At 39.4% G+C, this 18,969-nt stretch overlaps 1 protein-coding gene and 1 long non-coding RNA gene across 3 annotated transcripts in view; one reads left to right on the forward strand and one right to left on the reverse strand.

Annotated features, from left to right (window-relative positions):
- Positions 1–18,969, forward strand: part of MAP3K1 (mitogen-activated protein kinase kinase kinase 1) — a 74,146-nt gene that overhangs the window by 19,202 nt on the left and 35,975 nt on the right. For both annotated transcript variants that reach the window (XM_033111178.1, XM_033111179.1), the window contains exon 2: positions 18,088–18,238. In XM_033111178.1, the coding sequence (XP_032967069.1) occupies positions 18,088–18,238 (151 nt within the window). The remainder of the gene's footprint in view (positions 1–18,087; positions 18,239–18,969) is intronic.
- The window catches only part of LOC117025305 (uncharacterized), a 78,265-nt gene that overhangs the window by 5,790 nt on the left and 53,506 nt on the right, over positions 1–18,969 (reverse strand). The window lies entirely within an intron of this gene.

The following is an 18,969-nucleotide window of genomic DNA, read 5'->3' on the forward strand; positions in this document are numbered from 1 at the left end:
CTATCTAGTGATAACTTTAAATTATGTTTAGATTTTCCAAAATATACAGGAAGCATCAGTGAAACATTGTAACATTTTTCATTGTTACGTGAAGTTGTTATAAAATAAGGCCAATTGTAAACAAATAAATGTAGACTTCCGTGTGTTAACTGTACCAGAGAAGAGAGTAGGCTCCAGGTTTCCGACATGATTAACTTCCTTAATGCGCACATCTTTGCCAGCAGGATGGGAGATGTGCTGGCAGCGCACGTGCGTTAAAAGTGGTCACTGTTAGCACGTGGGGAGCCGTCACCCTTTACAGAGTGCTTGCGCAGACGTCGTCTCACCCGCGCCGTTACACAGGTAGCATTCCCGTTGTACACTTGGTGGCAATAGCTCAGAAAAGGGAGGTGGCCTCCTGAGCCAGTGGAGCAGCGAGAGGCAGAGTGGAAGCTGACCCTCTGCTCTGTCCACACGCGTCCCCTGCGCGGCCCCACAGCTCACACCTGTGCCCTTGTGCATGCTCGAGGGGTTGCCTTGGGTACCGCAGGCATTTTGAAATTTATTTCTTTACAACAAAACATAGCTATTAGAGCTCTTTATAGATGGGTTCTGGAAAAAATAGCTAGTTTTCATTTCCAGTGGTTTTAAATTAAAGCTCAGTTCAGACTTCGGCATTCTTTTAGTTGGTGTGTTTTAATTGTAATTGTGCCTGTTTACTATTTGAGTATAGATGATACCTAAGGCTAACATTCAATATAGACTTGTGCCTAAATGAACTTCAGGTATTTTCTTGTTGATGTTTGTTCTTTACTAGTAATAGAAGTTAATGAATGCCTGCCTACTAAACATGGGATCTTTATTTTGTGTTCAGCAGGCATCTTTGATAATGAAGAGCTTAGTGGCTCGGAGAGAATTCAGTAATCTTCCTGACCCTGTGCTTCCCCAACAAACCAAGGAGATTATCCTTGAGTTTAATTACAGAAAGGTCATCCATGTAAAACTGAAATCTCCTACAAGGCAAGATAAATATCTTTGCCCTTAACTGTGTCTCTGATATTCCATTAGTTTGTTTTCTTAAATTATAACAGTAATGTGTCTGCTGTCCCGTTAGTCTTACACGTCTGTGTGCTGCTATGGAAACTTACACTATCACTGCAACTCGGTGCACGTTTACCGGCGTACTGTGTGTGAACTCCTGTGCTGGAAACTGAGTTACCCCAGGCAAGTGTTGGGCGGGAGGATCAGTTCTGCTGTTCTCTAGCTAGCCATTGATGACTGGTTAGTTAGTTTCATGAGAAACTCAGAGAGAAACCTCAGGGATGGTTGGAGGTTCTGCCTGCACTCGACAGTGTTCGTGTCCACACTGGCTGTGGGGACTCCCGGTTTCGTGAATGCTGCCTATTGATTGTGCTTTTAGGGTACAAATCGTGTAGGCAATGAAGAAAAAAGATGAAGAAAGAAATACTGTTGTGCTTTAAGAAAGTCCTCTTAATAAAAATGCGAGTTGACAGCCCCCTGAAAAAAATCAAAAATGATTCAGTGTCAGACTCATGAGAAAGTGATTTTATTATGTGTATTTTATTTATGTACAGAAAATAACTTGTGGAAAGTAAGATATGCGTAAGTTTATTTTTTTTACATTGATAGTAATTCTAGCTTTGGGTTGAAGTCACATGGCTTCTCACAGATTTTTCCCTCTAATGATATCTTTGCCCAATTGAATCCTGGGTTGCTTAGAATCTGTCACAACTGCCGGGGATTGAGGAATGAATTTGAATTTCTTGATAGGTAGGTAGGCCCAGGTTCATATCCGTACCTCTAAAAGGGTAGTGGAGAGATTCTGGCTTGGATTCCTCCCTCTGAGGAGTGCCAGGATTTCCTGGAAGACAGCAGAGAACCCGCAGAGGGAGCCTGAGACATTGCAGGACAGGTGACACTGGAAAAGACCGTCGGGAAAATGATCAGCAGTAGTGATGTCACTAGGCACAGAATGCAGGGCGGCAGTGACTGTCTCAAGACCAGCAGTTTTAGTGGAATGATGGTGTCAGAGCCACTGTGCTTCCTGAAGGGATGGCAGGACCGTGAGAGGCACAGGCGAAGCTGGAGGAGGACGGAGCTGGGGAGAGGAGGAAGCCCAGGAATTGGCCAAGGAAAAGAAGCAGCTTGGGGTTAGTTGGACTGGTTTTTGTTTTAAGGCAAGAAGAGAGAGCAAAGGGAGGAGGTTTTGTTGTTAAAGTAGTGAGTGTGCTTTTCTGACACACTGACCTTTCTCAATCTTGGAAGGCACTTGACTGTTGGATAGCAAGCAGGTCTGTGACTAAGCTTGCCATGGTTATGAACTATGTAGGCAGGAGTTCTCTCTGTGCTTAAATTATTGTAGCTCATGGTGTAACAAAACATTCATTCAACGAACTTATTAAGAATTGCACTACGAAAGCAGCAGTGATGAAACAGACAAAACTCCCTGCTCTCAAAGAGATTATGTTCTAACAGAAACATGGTCGTAAGTGTGCTTACAACCCACCTTATGGGTTCTACTTGCACATTTTTTCCCCAGGTTTTATGGACTTCCCTTAGGATGACATGAATAATTCTTTTAATGTTGACCTTCCTGCCCCAAGTGTTCAGAGGATTGCTTCCTGTCCAAGCCTTCCAGGTGGCTCTTGCATTTCTCTGCCCTCTTCCTAAGTGACACATGTAGTAACCTCAGAGAAATACGGTCCCAGTCCCATTTTATCTGGGTCAGCATGTGTACCTGACCAGTAGCCACGTAGATTTTGAAGGTGTAGGAATGGCAACACACCTGGGATGGTGATCCATGAGTACTTTCTTGGTAATAATAAAATACCAAAGTTTTAAAATGATTTATTTTTAGAAAACTAATTTAAAGCATATTTAGAACTATCTCTAAATATTTTTATCTTGGATAACTAATAGGCTTTCTTTGATGGTAAAGATATGGCTAGCACTTAGCAGTTACACTGTTTACCTACCTTATCTCTGCCTCAGGTGTAGAGGGTGACTTGTTACTGATAAATGGCTAATTGTTGTGCCATTGATAAATTATGCACCCTCAACAGGTTTTTGAAGTTTTGTCACATTGTGTGTATATGAACATGAAACTGGGATGGGAACATTGCTGAGAAGAGCTGCTTAGCGTGTTGGTGACGGTCCTGGCTGTGCATTCAGCAGGGAGCCAGCGGTATCCTGTGCGGCCTGCCACCTTGGGAAGGCTTACTGGGGACACAGAGCAAACTGGATTCAGGCCCCTACTCTCATGGTTTACCTTCATTCATTTGAATTTTATATCTTAGTCATATTTGTATTTTTAGCACAGAACTATCACTGCACCCCTCTCCCAAATCTTGGAAAAAAACTGACATTCGGGAAACATGCTCTATTTTTAATTCTTATGCTGTGGTTTCAAATGCATTCAGCCAGCTATATCCCCCCAAATTAGGAAAATCTAGGTTTGAGGAGTCTGGATTTGGGGTTCCAGCCCATTCACTGACCTCCTTAGCTACTTCCCTTTCTTCCTAATTTGCTTCCTAATAGGATGTAGTCTCTTGGCTTCTGCCTCTCCCCTCCCAAGCACAAAATCTTTTCTTCAAGACTTTTCCTAGTAACCAGAGGAAAATCAACAACCATTAAGAAAATTAGAGACATGGACAATTTCCAAAAGTATGGGACAGTTTTTTTCTTACTGAAATATAGCTACCTAGGCTCATGGTTCTTAGCTTCTTTTACTGATCATCTCTTAGTGTTTTACTAGGGATACAATCTGTCACTCTTCCCACGACTGGTTTTCCCAGCCCTTCTCTCTTCAGTGTCCCTAGAACTGATGGTGGATACTTGGTTTACATTAGGCCTCAGTGAAGCTTATTTACATCTTGAAGCTCTTTCTGGTCTGGAGGCTCATGGGAAAGGCATTACTTCCTCACAGCCTGCCATGGACACACAGGCATTCTGAGAGTCAGTATTGTTAGAATGGAAGGTGAGTAAGACAGAGGCTTGTCCTCAAGGAAAAATACAGCCAGCTGGAGGCAAAAGATCAGTCTGTTCCTTTATTCACCACGTATTTATTAAGTACCTCCCATTTGCCAAGCTTTCTGCTAGGGCAGGGGACATAAAGTCAAGACCCATTTCTGCCCTCAAGGATCTCACAGTCAGGTGTTGGAGACAGATAAGTAAGAAGCCATTATAACAGGGTGCTATTAGCTGGTGGACAGAGGAAGCCCTACCTCACTCCGTTAAGTTTTAGAGGGGCCGTGACTCGTTAAGTTTTAGTTTTAGAGGAGCTGTGACTCGTGGAGGAGGCTGAAGGCAGCATCTGTGCCAGTTTCTCCAAGGAAGGGGTGACCCTAGAATTTGAGTGATGAAGTAGAACTACAGGGTATTAAAATCCAGAGAGATATGCCTAAGGAAAACTAGACAAATTTTATTTTTATTTTTTGCTTCTTCATATACTAGATAAACTCACATTTTATTAATTGTCAGCTGTTTCTATTTTTCAACTGAGAAGTTTTGGGTTTTGTATCAGCCAGAATGATAATAAATTGAGGCAGAGTTTTCCTAGGTAAAAAGAATATTCACATGCATGCTTGTGAAAAAGAGTTTGTCATGTTTTAAAACAAATAATACAATAATATAGTGTCTGTATAACAGGTACGGTCATTTGCCCCATTTCCGTTCATCTTATTAATTCATAACTGAATTCATTAAAATTAGAAAATGGTTATGATCCATTTCTTTTGAAGCATATACCAAGCTAAGTCATATGTCAAAACCTGCCAGTTTAAAATAAATGCAGTTGTTTGGTTCTACTAAATTGTAGCTTTTGGTATAGTGAAAAGAAATTAACATATTTATGAACACCTCCAGAATGCCATTGAAATGAGGAAGACGTTATTTAGATAGACAGAAAGTAATGATTGGGACTATATTTAGGACAGGATGTCAGAATCTGTGTGCCTTTTTCAAGTGATTAGTGGGCAGATGATACCTTTGTTATTAAGTCACCTAAGTTACATCTTTAAGGAAAGAGTGCCACCTACTGAATGAAGTTTTTTTTTTCCTTCCCTGGCATTCCAATTCTAGAATGTTGTTTCACTTTGAATTCTTAGTTTCTCCAACTCTGTGTGATAGTGGTTCCAGTAGATAATTCCAGTAGGTACTTTATGCCAGACAGTGACCAAAGACGTCAGGTTCATTCCTGATCCCATCTTCCAGTCGCTTAAGATGGAAGTATCTCTAGCCAGTATTGGTAAAGGGAGTTTGTGCCTCCAAAACCAGTTGTAGAAATAATATCTAAACATAAGCATGATTCAGCACTTTGCAAGTTTCAAATCTTCCCACTGTTTTAGTGTACTCACTGCCTCAAAGGTTTTTTGGTCTTGTCTTGTTTTACGGTAGATATATTGACACTCAGTGAGTAGGAGTAGGTGAGCACGTGGCTGGGAAGAAATTATTCCAAGGAATAATTGAAGGGATTGAGGAACGTATCTCTTTCATTGGTCAAGATCTACTGGGAACATCTCATTCTCCTAGAGGATAATATTAATGCAGAGATTGTTTGATCACAGCTTGGCCCTCGGTCATTTGGGGAGATTCCTGAATTACAAATCCAAATACCTACTTCAGCATAACCCACGTGGTACTTTTCTATAGTTCTCAAAAAGAAGATATTATCTCACCAATGAAAGGTTGAGAACGTGAACACTAGCGGACACACTAATACCAAAATTAAAATGTTTTATTTGAGAATTTTACATGGCCATTATTTGTGTTACAGTTTATTGGCACATTTGTGGTGTTTTGGCTTAATTCATTGCTAGGCATCAATTGTCTCTAGCTTTTTCTACTTGTTTATTAGACTATGCAAGTAGAAAGTGACTTCTTTTGAAAGGAGGTAGACTGTGTGCTAGATTGATTTGCACTTGCTGATGTCGACAGATTAATTATACAGCCCACTGCAGGATATTTTTTATTAAAATCCTCAAGTAAAAAACAAAAAATATGTATAGTGTAAGGTATTAGAACTCATTCCATATAAAATGTATATATTGTCTAACCAAAATATGTTGTTTGTGTTCGAAACATCAGATGTAATTAACCAAAGGTTAATCACTTTTTTCAATTTAAAGAATAAATTGCATCTAAGTGAATAGATCTTAAAATTATTTTTAAAATGCAATGATATCTACTCATGTTACTTAAATAAGGAGTATTGGCTGAATGGCAAGCATTCTCTGAAAACATAATTTTTAATAATACAAAAGCAAGAATATTTTAGCAGTAATTGTGTTTTCAGATTAGTACTCAGAATGACTCATTAAATGTTAACACCATATCCTAGCTCAGGGGTGTCCAAACTGCGGCCCGCGGGCCAACTGCAGCCTGCAATCCATTGTTAATTGGCCTGAAGCAATTTCCAAAAATATATTTAGTTTACTTAAATAAACCAGGTGAGGCAATACGTACTTCACCTCGAGTGAGTGGCCCGGCTGTTTGTGTATGGCCCTTGGTGAAAAACACTGAAAAAAGTTTGGACACCCCTGTCCTAGCTTTTCTCCATTTAAAAAAAGCAAACTGTCACTTATGTGACTGGACACAGATCAAGCATTTCTGAAATTATGATACCAGATAATGAGAAAAGCAGGCTCTGGGCTGGAGAGAGCCTTGGACTGGGCCAGGGCAGTTAGAATTCAGATTGGGACATTCATTGTCCCTGGAGCTGAGACTTGGCCAGAGAGCCACCATACTTCATTGTGCATTTCAGGCTACTACTTCCCCTCTTTTTGACTCGTAGTATTTATTTATTTATTTATTTATTTATTTTTTCTTTTTGACTCGTAGTATTTAAATATGCAAAATGGTTATGTGTCTTTTAAGGAAAAGAAATATGGGGCTCATTCATTTAAAAAAAAAGACGACTGAGACGAGTTAATGTTTTTAGTATGAGAAACCTTAAAATCCATGTTTTGTGGACTCTCCTTTCTTGCATGTTCCTCCTGACAGTTTAATCTTTCTGAGAGCTTTGATAGAGTCCCTCATGCGTAATACTCACCTGCTTAGCAACAAGGTTTGAATTGCTCTTATGACAGTGACTGTGGCAGGTAGGTACTGAATTTGAAAGCCAGAGGCTGCGGCTCCATGTGTGCGCTGCGTCGGTGCGGACGGTCATGTGAAGGGATCTCACGCTTTAAAACACTGGGAGCCACGGGGTTCTAGAAGTGGCAAAGGATGTTGCACAAAATGCGCTATTGGGAGGTGCTCTCCTACTCTCCAGATTTAACATTTAGGGGCTTGGTGGCTCCTGTTGAGTTTCCTGTTTTTTGATAGTCTGCCTCCCTTGCAGGACTGTAGCATTTCAATAGTGGCATTAATAAACGAATCATAATGTTCACACTGGAGCAGCCCTAAAATACCGTTTTGTAGTCTGATCTGATTTGGTTGTGAGTTACATAAGACCATGTAGCTGGTTAATTGCTTTAAGTTAGGACTTGACGTGGAATCTCCACACTCCCCAGTCCTGTTTTCCTTTGCTTCCACGAAACCTCCCACAATGTAGAGTAGTAGTTCCATAGCACGTGTTTATTTTTAAGGAACTACTTCAGGCATATAGAAAAATACAGAGGGAAAATATTAGAAAATAGTATAACGAATAGCCACGAAACCTTTTCCTGTATTTAATAGATGCTAATCCTGCAACATATTCGCACAGTCGGGTGCCTGAGCATGTGTACTTTCAGGAAAGAAATATTAAAAGCACAGTAGAAACCTCCTTCGTCGTCCCTCCCTCCGGGGCCCACATGGAATGGACCACATGGTTGTGTTGTGTAGTGGCCACGTGTCTCTAGTCAACATGGTTACCTCCTGAAACTAGAACAAATAGTTGTATTGTGCTCTTTTCATGTGTTTTTCAACTACCATATTGTTACATTATGAAGCAACATAGTGTAAAGGCAGAGGACAGGGCTTTGAAGCCGGAGACACCTGGTTTTGAAACTCAGAATTCCCACTTACTATGGATTCTTAGTCAAGTTACTTAATCTCTCTGCAAGTTTCTTTACCTAATGACGAAGATAAGATGACATATCTTCCCTTGTAACCTAGTGTGAGGCTCAGAGCCGCTGTGTGGACAGCTCCTGATACAGAGGAGGCACTCCGTAAAGAACAGCTTTAATCGTCACTTGTCATCGTCATCAGTCGTCACTTGTCATCGTCATCAATGATAATAGTAGTTGTTACAGTAACATTTGTTGTTCGCTTATTATGAACGTGGCACTGTTCATTCATTTTAAAACTCTGAGGTGAGAACTACATCCAGAGGGCTTAAAATAGTGAAAAGCACATAGGAAGTGCATCCTAAGTATTAGCTATTATCTCTATTTTAAAGAAGAAATTAGTGGGAGAAAATTAGGGAGGTTAACTTCCTTTTAAACTCTGTACATATATATTAACTTATTTAGTCCTAATAACTATTCGATATGGTAGGTACTATGATCCCCATTTTACAGTGAGGAAATCAGGGTACAGAGCGGTTCAGTGGGCCCCAGCCATAGGAATGGTGAATGGCAGACCTTGGGTTTGAATCCAGGCAGTTAGCTGTGGAGTCATGTTCCTGATCCCTGTGCCACACTCTTGATTATGTTTGTGGGGTGACTTCTTCCTTTTTCTACCATCCGAGGAACATGTCCTTCAAGGTAGGTCATCTCTGTTGAATAAGAAGCCCTTTTGGTTTTGTGGCTATTGCCCCATCAATACCCCCAATAAACCCCCCCCCAATACTCTAAACTCCCTAGTGGGGGTCTCACACGCGCTGGGCAGTGAATTTGGGCAGTTGCCCTGTAACCGTCTCAGGACAGCACTGCCTCCTTGGCCTTCTCCCCCTTCGGCCACGTTGGTCTTGCTGCCCCCTCTGGGCACTGATGCTTCTTCTGCTGTGACCTGCTTCCCACCTGTCACTGCCAGGAGCACTGCCATCAGTGCTGAAGACACACAAGTGTTTCCACTGTGCTAGAGCTCCAGGGCTTTATAGTAAAGTGAGAACCATGCCCCAGGCTCCTTTTTTATGTCACATTCTGGGGCTTTCCTCTAGGCATATAGAGATTTTTAGAGAAAATGGCTTGTTAAGGTTTTTGGTTGGTTGGTTCATTGGTTGATTGGGGTTTCTTTTGTTTGCTTTTTTTTTTTTTTTTGGCTGATGTCGTCTTTGTCATCACCCCAGACCTAAGTCCTTGGCAGAGAGCGAGTGGGCGTGGCCAGGGCAAATCTTAGTGACAAACTCTGGCCTCTTCTAATGGGTAGATTGGGCCAAGTTTGAATTTCTGGCACTTACTTCTCTTAGGATGTGTTTGTACCAGATGGTTTTATCTGTCTCTCTAGCTAGCTGTCAAATAATCTTTTCCCCTCATATTTTGAATTCTTGGACCCTTAGTTGCACTAAAGACATGGTGAATTTTCTGATAGCTTGAGAATCATGTACGAAGACCTTATGACAGCTGGTGTTAGTTTCTTCTCTGGAGTTTTCTTCTTATGCACATTGACTGATTTGAGCCAGAAGGGACTTTAGAGATGGTTCTGTACAGATTTCTGACATTACATGCCAGTCAAAGGTATCCTGCTAAAAAGGACTTTCGTGTCAAATAAGTGTGAGGAATGCTGTGTACCGTTTTTTTTCCCTCTGTCTTGGAGAATTATGATGCACATAGCTCTTTAAATAAACCAGTTTAATTTTATTTTATCTAGTGGTTCCTAAACAGCAGAATCATAAGCTGTTTAGTATTTTATAGAACATTATTTTCACCAACGCTGTTTCTTTTGTCTAGAAAATCTCCTTTCAACCTTTATCAGTTCCACGCCTGCCAGTCCTATTCTTTCCTTTAAAATCATTAATATTGCTCCTCTGTGGATCTTTCCAGGATTTCCCCAGATGACGTTAAGGATGGAGATCTGCTCCATCTTTGAAACTATTTATGACGTTAAAATACTTGTGTTATAGCAGAGATGGCATCGTATTTTCTCCGAGTGCTAGACTAAGCCGCTGGAGGGAGAGAGATCCTGTCTTATTTATCTTTTGTTTCTTTATCCCACTTGTATTTATGTCTGTTGCCTGGGCCAGAGCTTACACATAGTAGGCGTGCCAACATTCATTGAACAGAGCCGTGTTCTAGCGCTAAGAGCATCAAGAAGAAAAGCTACATTTGTGAGGAAGTCACTCTTCCTCTTTCTGAGCACGCCAGTTAGCATGCCTTTGCACTGGCGAGAAGGAAGTACTGTAGAAAGAGGACTAGCTGTTCTGCAGGGTGTGAAAGAAATCCTTCTCTCAGCAAAGGCTGTAAAAGGGCTTTGTGCTCTAATTCAGCACTATACCCTCTTCTCTGGGAACATTAAAAACAAGGGTTTTTATTATCACACAAGATACTTTTTAACTTTAAACCACGTTTCATAAAATGTGGGAGGTGAATATGTGTAGTAACAGACCATCTTGCCATTTATTAGCTTTGTTCATTTGATCTCTTGGAAGAATACTCAAACTGAGCTGTCACATTTCTGTAACGGTAATCGACTTAGTAAAAATGTAGTTACACACCCATTGGAGAAGGTTTCAAAGAAAACCATGTACCAGAGCCTCCATATAACACTGGCTGGGATCTCTTTGATGAAAAGCAAAATGGTGAAGGAGCAGCATCTTTTTCAACACGAATGCCTGCTTTGTGCCATAAACTATGTACCAGTGCTCTTTGGTGGAGGACAGCACACATTGCTTTCCTGAAAACTGCCCCACAGTAGTGGTACATGGAGTTCCGATCTACTTTGCTAATGTGTGTAAAAGCTCAGCACATTTACCCATCAGTTGTCTTTTAGACATTCCCAAGTCTAGATTTGTCAAGTGGCACACAAGGGGAATTCTTGAAAGGAAATACGCATTTAGAGACATACTGTAAAAACTTAGCATCCTGTTCCTTGCTTACTGGTGTGTGTTCAATATTTAAGGAAGAGGATGCTCATACTTCCCATTTTGTTCCCCAAAGACTTCTGACGGTTCTTCACGTATCAAGGACACAACAAAGGAAGGAATAAACAGTGGAATTTTTAGCACTGAATATCTAAAGAATACAAGCCTACAGGATTAAAAGTATTTGATGCTTTTTTTGTTGGAAAGGAACAAGTGAGAAATGGGAGCAAATCGGTTTTAAACTAGTAGTATTTAGAAATACTGTTACAAAGGTGATTACTTTGATGCGTAAGAAAAGTATTTTTGAAAAATATTTAGTTAAAGCAATAAACATTCTAGTGACAGCTAGTAACTTTTCAGTCCATTAGTTTTGTCTGTCATTGGCAGCAGAAAAGCATTCACTGTTTTTCTGTCACTAAGATTTTCATATATTTTGTGAGTTGATGCATCTTACAAAGATCACAAAACTATTTTCCATCCAATTCTGACCATTTTTACAGTTTTCACTTGTCTCCATAAATATTACCGTCAAATTTTAGTTCATAATTTGTGACAAGTCAGTGAATTTCATTGAATTTGAGTCATAAGTCATTTTAGTACTGACAACATGTTGGTTTCACTTTAGTCTGATTTGATTTCTTCTATGCCTAACACCAATTTGAAGATCTATCTGCCCTTCTCTGGTTTGTCTCCTGCTTTTTAAAAAATAATATTTTCTGATTTCAAATTGCTGATCTTCTAGGATTTTCATTTCCTTACTAACCTAACTTGATTTGTCTGATTTCCTTTAGTTTTCTCTAAAATTTTTTATCAGTTATAATAGTTATTACATATTCTTGATTGTTTCTGCATAGCCCAAATTTTGCTGTATATTTGAGTTGTCTGAATTACCTTTTCTTCCTGGCAAATTTTAACTTCTGTTGCAGTTTGACATTTTCTTGACCAGTCAGTTACACACTTATCAATACATATGACTGTTATCTTGTGCCTCTTTTGGCTTGATCAAGCATACATACTTAGTTTCATCCTTATATAAATTTGTTGATTTTTATATTCATCTACTAGCACATTTAGAAGGAAGAAGGACTCTTTTTCTAGATTTGGATAGAACATCTTGGTTCCATTATTGAGTGATGTCATCAGTAATGCATATTAGACTGATTTGTTTGTGGTACATTAATAACTCGACTGTGGTGGCTTTTAATGGAATCTGCCAGCTACCTTTCTAAGAGACGTAGATGTACCACGGATTAGCTAAGTTTTTGCATTACTGCTTCATATTCCTTCTGGGACTCGGCAGGTGTTATGAGGTGATTTAGAAAATTCTTTTGTATCTTTTTCTTAGTTTATCTGGGTCTCAGTCACAGGAAACACAGCCCCCTTAGTTTAATGGTATTGACTAATGTATAAGCATGTCCACCTGAAAATCTAGCCTTGGTGTTTTACCTTGAACATGTCAGTAACTTTGGAGACAACTGAAGTCCATCCAAAATGTTTGTATGTTAATGTAGTAAAATGTAGATTTACTTTTTCTGCAAGACAGTTTTATCAGTTTCATTATTCCGATAAAATATTTGTGGTTAAAAAAGGTACTTTTTAATCATAAAAGAGTCTTGAGTAGAATAAAACAACATAGACTCTTTTCTTTCTTCACTTAATAATGTATGCTCTATTCATCATATTAGTGACCTAGTTGGTAGTTATCAATATTTCATATACACTTAAAAATATATTAATGGTGTCTGAATTTGTAGCATACTGAGTTGTAGTTAGCAGTAGAATATCAATATCTGTAGAATATCAATTGCTTTAAGTATACTTATATGTTAGCATTCATATAAGAATATACAGTATAGGAGAGCTGTACAGTAAATATAATTTTCTTTTTGAGTCACTCGTCTTCTTCAAAGGGTGACTTTGAGTCTTGTAGTTTATTCCATATACTAGGTCAAAGGTAAGTAACTGCAAAGAAAGAATTCCATATAGATTTGCTACCTTTAAGAACGGTTTGATACTGTCTAGTAGCTCTCTGCCTTTTGTGAACCTCTTGTTATATCTGCACAATGATCGTTAAGTCAGTCTTTTACAAATTACTAGGTCAATGAATTTTAAGCACTTATGAAGACCCATTTTCCTTTTGCCCTGTAGGAAACGAGACTGTGGAATCATTCATACCTAAGTTTAAATCCTGTGTTTTTCACATACAGACCTTGCCACCTTGGACACCTAATAACCTCCTTGTCATTTTCTTATTTGCCAGCGGGACAGTAAGAGTCCCATCTGGTGAGACTTGACTGGGATGAGCCATGTGGAACTGTTAGCACAGTGCCCTGTCCATGGTGAAGGATTGTTAGCCTGTGTTGTTACTTACTGAAGTCACTCCTTTTGCCTTTTACTTGGAAACTTAAGTTTTAAGGATCTCACAGTGGCCCAGTTTTGTTTTAGAAGATAGTTCCTCCCTTGCTCTCTCCTCCACACCCCCCTATCCCTTCCCCCCACCTTCCCTTCTCCCTCCCCTCTCCTGCCCCCACCCTCCCCTCTCTCCTCCTTCCCCTCTCCTTCCCCTCTCCTCTTCTCAAAAGTCAAGTCGTTGGTACAGTACCATCCAGTATAGAGGGTCTTTGGATCAGGGCGCGTTGTTGCCCACTGTGGACTGCAGGATGGGTTCAGATGTATAAAGCATGGTGCCCTAGGCATCAGATACCGCCCTTAGAAGGGGTGATGGTTGTGGCTGGAGAGGCCCTCTCACTTCATGTTGGGGGCCTTCTGTGGCCTGTCCAGGACATTTGGCACTGAAGATAGAAAAGTGAGTAAGATGTTGTAACCTGTCCCAGAAGAGCTCCCAATGCGGTGAGGGAAGCAGATACTTAAATATGTACTCTGGTTTATGCTGTGTTACTATTATTATCAGAATACTGGGAGGCAGTAGCTAACTGCTGTAGAACAGTGGTTAGAAATTCTTTACTGAAGGCATATGAGGTGTCGGGGAAAATGTCACCTGCAAATGTAGAGAGGTAGGAAATAAGCTTGGTGTGCTTAAGGAGGAAGTACTTTAGTGCTGTGAGAAGAGGGCAATGGCTGGCATTGAAGGGGCTCCAGGAAAAGGGTCTAGTGTATGAGACCGATGAGATTAGCAGCAGTGTTAGAAACAGAACTAGGAAAACAATCATCTTCTAGAAGTCAAGAGATGGGAGAGCTACAGGAGTGACAGTCCAGTCAACAATGGCTAGTACCAGTGGCGTCAGATGAAGGGAGGACCAAGTGACTTCACTGAGAAGGGACCGCTGAAGCATCTTGTTTTTTTAGCAGGTAAATTCTGTAGGTCTAGAAAGAGACTAGAACTAGAAACCTCAGGAGAGAAAGGTTCTTTGAAGCTCTAGGTCAATCACAGATTCATTCTGAGGAATGTTTAGAAGCCTGTTTTCTAAATAACAGGAAAGGAAGATAAAGCGTATTCTGTAACAATGGTTTAAATTTCTCATGTTTATCTAGCTAACATTTTTTATTTGTTTACTTTTTTTAAGTCTTCAAAGTATTCCCAAAATACATGTTTGTTTTGCTAAAAAGTCAGAAATATACAAGCTGTTATTTTAGTTAAAATAACAGGTATGGTTTCTAGATACAGATAGGGCAAAAAGAACTCTCCAAAACACTCGTGTTTCATCAAAAACTGATCACGGGCCCTCTCATCTCCTGGAGATTTTGCAAATATTTAAAGATGTTTCCTGCTATAGCTATTATGTTAAGTGGATAAGATGACAGATTACTGTTATATACATGCATGCACACACACATATCTGGTAAAAAATAAAATCCTGCGTATATCTGATCTATGAAGGCTATATGTTAGGATTATAACAAAACAATAAAAGTACGTAAGAAAAAGTTTTTCCTCCCAGTTTGGTTTCTATTTCAGAGACAGGTGAAACTGAGTAGGTGTGGTTTTTTTTCCTGGCAGGTAGAATAGGATTTATTGTATATGTCACTGACTCTAAGATCCCATTGGTTGTAAATTATACCGTTATTTTATATATTATGAAGAAAGGAAAGTAAAAAACCCTGCCAATTAAATTATGACATTTGATTGTAAGAGGCATTTAGGTTTCAGAGATACTAAAATATGAAAAAACACATTTTAGAATTAATTAAATTATTACTTATGAAGACATTAGACAGAACACTTTGGTTTATAGTTGCAGATTAATTTAGGAACAATGAAAATTGGTCTACTGAATAACATTTAAATTTCAAATTTAGTCTTAATTAAATACAGAACTGTAAAAAGAATAATATGAGTAGTCATTAAATTTTAAAACTAGGAAGGTCCTTAGGGCTGCCAAAGATGTTCATAAATAATCATTCCTTTAATATATGTTTTAGTGCCTATTTTAAGCCAGACATTGTTAGATGTTGGGTATATAGTGATAGATAAAATGCTGGCACCTGCCCTCCTGGGGCTTACAGTTAGTTGCAGGGAGGGGCTGACAATTGCAATGAGCACTTTAAAGGAAAGGTGAAAGAATGGAGTTCGGGATTCCTAATTGAGATTAGGAGTTGAAGAAAAGCTCAAGAGTGGGTAGAAGTTAATGAGGTGAAAAGTAGAGGAGTGAGAAGCAGCCTGTGTAAAAACCCTGAGCCAGAAGGAGAGTTTTTTAGGGAAGGGTGGGGTGGGGGTCTGGGCGACCAGGTCAGGTAAGAGCAGGCGGTGCAGGGCCTCCTGGGCCATGTGAAACATTTTGGATTTTAGTCTAAGTTCCCGGGGAACCACCAAAGGGCTTTAAATGGGGGCAGTGAGCTGGGGTGCTCTGTGAAGCCTGCATTGCTTAGGAATGAGATTCAAAGTGAAAGAAACCCCCTTAGGAGTCTATTGCTAGTTCAGACCAGCTAAGTTAACGACTTGACTTGGGGAGTTTTGAATGGATATACGTATTCTAGAAGATAATTTGCTATTATTATCAAAAGTCTTCATGTACCAAAAAGTGTACATTTTGACCCAGTAAATCCATTTCAGGGCACTTATTCTAAAGAAACAAACCTAGGTATGAACAAAAGTTGAGCTCCTGGTATGCTCATCCCCTATTATTTATAATAAGAAATTGGTTTAAAAGATTATATTCTCTTCAAACAAGTGGCAAGGAAAGAGGCAAGGCATGCTGAGTGTAAGGAGGCCACATCATCAGGAAGATTTGTTTAGACAAGGAGAGCCCTCTACATGTTTGGGTGGGTGCCAGGAAGAGAGACAGAATACAGAACCAAAAAGAGATATTCAATAAAACAAATCTAGGGGAGGAGAAGATAAGCACCTTTGTCTGGGAGTGCAGGAACTTCTGGTGTAAAAATGCACTGCAGTTCCACAATGTTTTATTTTTTGAGAACTAGCCTGGGAACCTTAGCCACGCCCTACACCATTGTTACAGGAGGGGAATGTGTTTGCTTTTCAAACTAGAGAGTTGTAGTGAATTCTTGGTATGCCATCAGCCCATAAATTCCGTTGCCTATAAATCTGAGTTTCCTTGGGTAAGTATTGACTGAGCAGGATGAATTTGGGGCAAAACATTTCTCTCTACTCTCCACTCCTCTTCCCTACCCTCCTTTTCCCTCTCCTCCCTAAATCCCTCCCATCCTCTCAGCCTTCTTCCTTTCCCTCACCCTCTCTTCCCCCTCCTTTTTCTTACTCTCCTCTTCTTTCTCTCTCCCTTTCTTTTCCCTTTCCATTTCCTCCCTCCCTGTTACTCTTCTTCCCACCCACCACTAGCATTTATATTTTATGATATAATCAGAGCAGGAAAAGCAGCCAAACACTTCTAAGTAAACAAGAGAATCAGTCTTTCTTTCTCTTTCTCTTTCTCTCCTTTCTTTTCTTTTCCCCTCCCTCCCTCCCTCCCTCCTTGCTTCTTTTCTCACTCTAGCTCTCTTTCATTTATTTACCTTTTTTCTACTCATATTGCCTCTTTCTTTGTGAGTTTTTTTATGCCTGTGTGGTAGAAATACTCTACGTGGTTTTAATGCCCATTTGCAAGTTTCAAATGTTATGTGCTCTTTGCATTCCTAAAAATATCTAGGGCAGTCTCTGGCACAGAGGTATTTAACATATTGGTTTTCACTCCCCTCACAGTATTGATGCTTCAGTAAAACCAGTTAACCATTTCCTTTCTAGTGCATATTTAGTTCTAAGTAGGTTTTTATGCTGGTTCTCTGAAGATACTTCTGCTTTATAGTTATAATTAGCTGGAAAATTCCTAGAAGAGTCTGAATTTGACTTAGTAAGTTTGTGGTTATCATCTCTGGTATTTCCTCGAGTATTTCCTTTTCCTATCAGAGTAGAAAAATCACTGTTCTGTAACTTGATAAAATTCCCAAAATTGTTACTGAAGTTAGCTATTTTTAAAATTGTTTCCTCCAGAGTGCAATTGCTTTAACTGTTTCCTTATGAACCAGGTTTTAAAAGCCATGCACATGCATCTTGTGTGTTGTATACATCCACATGTGAGTGGATATGAGTGTACTGTATGTGGAGTACCCAAATACTTTGTCATGGGATGATTGTTCTGATAATGCAATTTAATCATTGAAAAAATATTGTGGGATCATAGAAGATGTGATTAGGTTTTACCTAGCTTATTAAATATTTAGCTTATTTCAGAAATGAGCATATCTACCAGATTCTATTTATATTGACCTAAATTACTGGAAATTCTGCGCGATAAAGAGGAGTAAAATATTCTGCTGAATATTTGTATGTTAGAGTGGTATCATTAGAAACAATGCAATCTTCACATGTATTTGTTAATACAGTGCTTAATGTCTTAGGATCCATTTTGTTAACTACCTGGAAACAAAGGTCTGCATTCATATTAGTAAGCCTGAACCTTCTAAATAGAACCTTTCTTTTTAAAGGCATTATTAAACTCATGTTATCAGGCAACATTCAACACTACCCACATGGTAAATACAGCAGTAGAGCAGTATGTATATGTGCTTCACAATCATACTTTCATATTTTGCTTAGATCATTGGGAGACTTTTAGCAGTTATCTTTTTAGTTACATGTCATTGCAAGTACAAAATAGAACTGTATTGTTCTGTTCTTGCAAATTATTTGTCCTGTCTAAATCTCATTCTCCTTGTTTCTCCCTCCACTGCAGTCGTGAGATGGAGAATAAAGAAACTCTCAAGGGGTTGCACAAGATGGATGATCGCCCAGAAGAACGAATGATCAGGGAGAAACTGAAGGCGACCTGCATGCCAGCCTGGAAGCACGAGTGGCTGGAGAGGAGAAACAGAAGAGGCCCTGTGGTGAGTGGCTGTGGTCACCTGCTATAAGGAAGGAAGCATAGGAGGACATGGGAAATTAAGCATAAATAGATCCTCTTGTAAGCTTTTTGTTTTCATCTTCATTTTAAATGCAGTAGTTTTATCTGCTTGATAGTCTAACCACTAGGAACAAAACATAGCTAAAACTATGCTCATTAAGCAACTTAAACTGTTCTAAACTGGTTGGTTGGAGACTTGCTTAAAGCAACACTGCCCTCTAATGTCAGTATCTAAAATCCTTTGATAAGAGGTTTATATTGTACTTAAAACTTTAAAAAGAAAGGCAATTTTTCAAATTTTATTTTCATGTTTTATCTCTAAGGTAGGATCCAAGGATCTTAATTCCAGAAATCTTCCAGGAAACCAGAAAAAATGAAATAGCCATGGGTTTGAGATAGATTAAGAAGATTCCCAGGGTATGGGGAAAGAAAGTAGATTCCTAAACTAGGAAAGGCAGGCGTGCTTCATCTTTTGCCATGATTTTTCTCTTTTAAAGTTCAGACATACCTTAGAGATATAGTGGGTTCGGTTCCAGCCACCGCAGTAAAGCAAGTATTGCAATAAAGTGAATCGTAATGTTTTTGCTGGTGGGGAGTAAACAACACAACATCTATGAAGTACAATAAAGCAATGTACAATTAAACTAGATATGCCTGTATATGAAATCTACAAAATATGCTTCTTCATTCTTAAAAAGGAAGAAGATCTCAGTT

Source organism: Rhinolophus ferrumequinum, chromosome 7, assembly GCF_004115265.2.
Source record: "Rhinolophus ferrumequinum isolate MPI-CBG mRhiFer1 chromosome 7, mRhiFer1_v1.p, whole genome shotgun sequence".
Classification (NCBI taxonomy): domain Eukaryota; kingdom Metazoa; phylum Chordata; class Mammalia; order Chiroptera; family Rhinolophidae; genus Rhinolophus; species Rhinolophus ferrumequinum.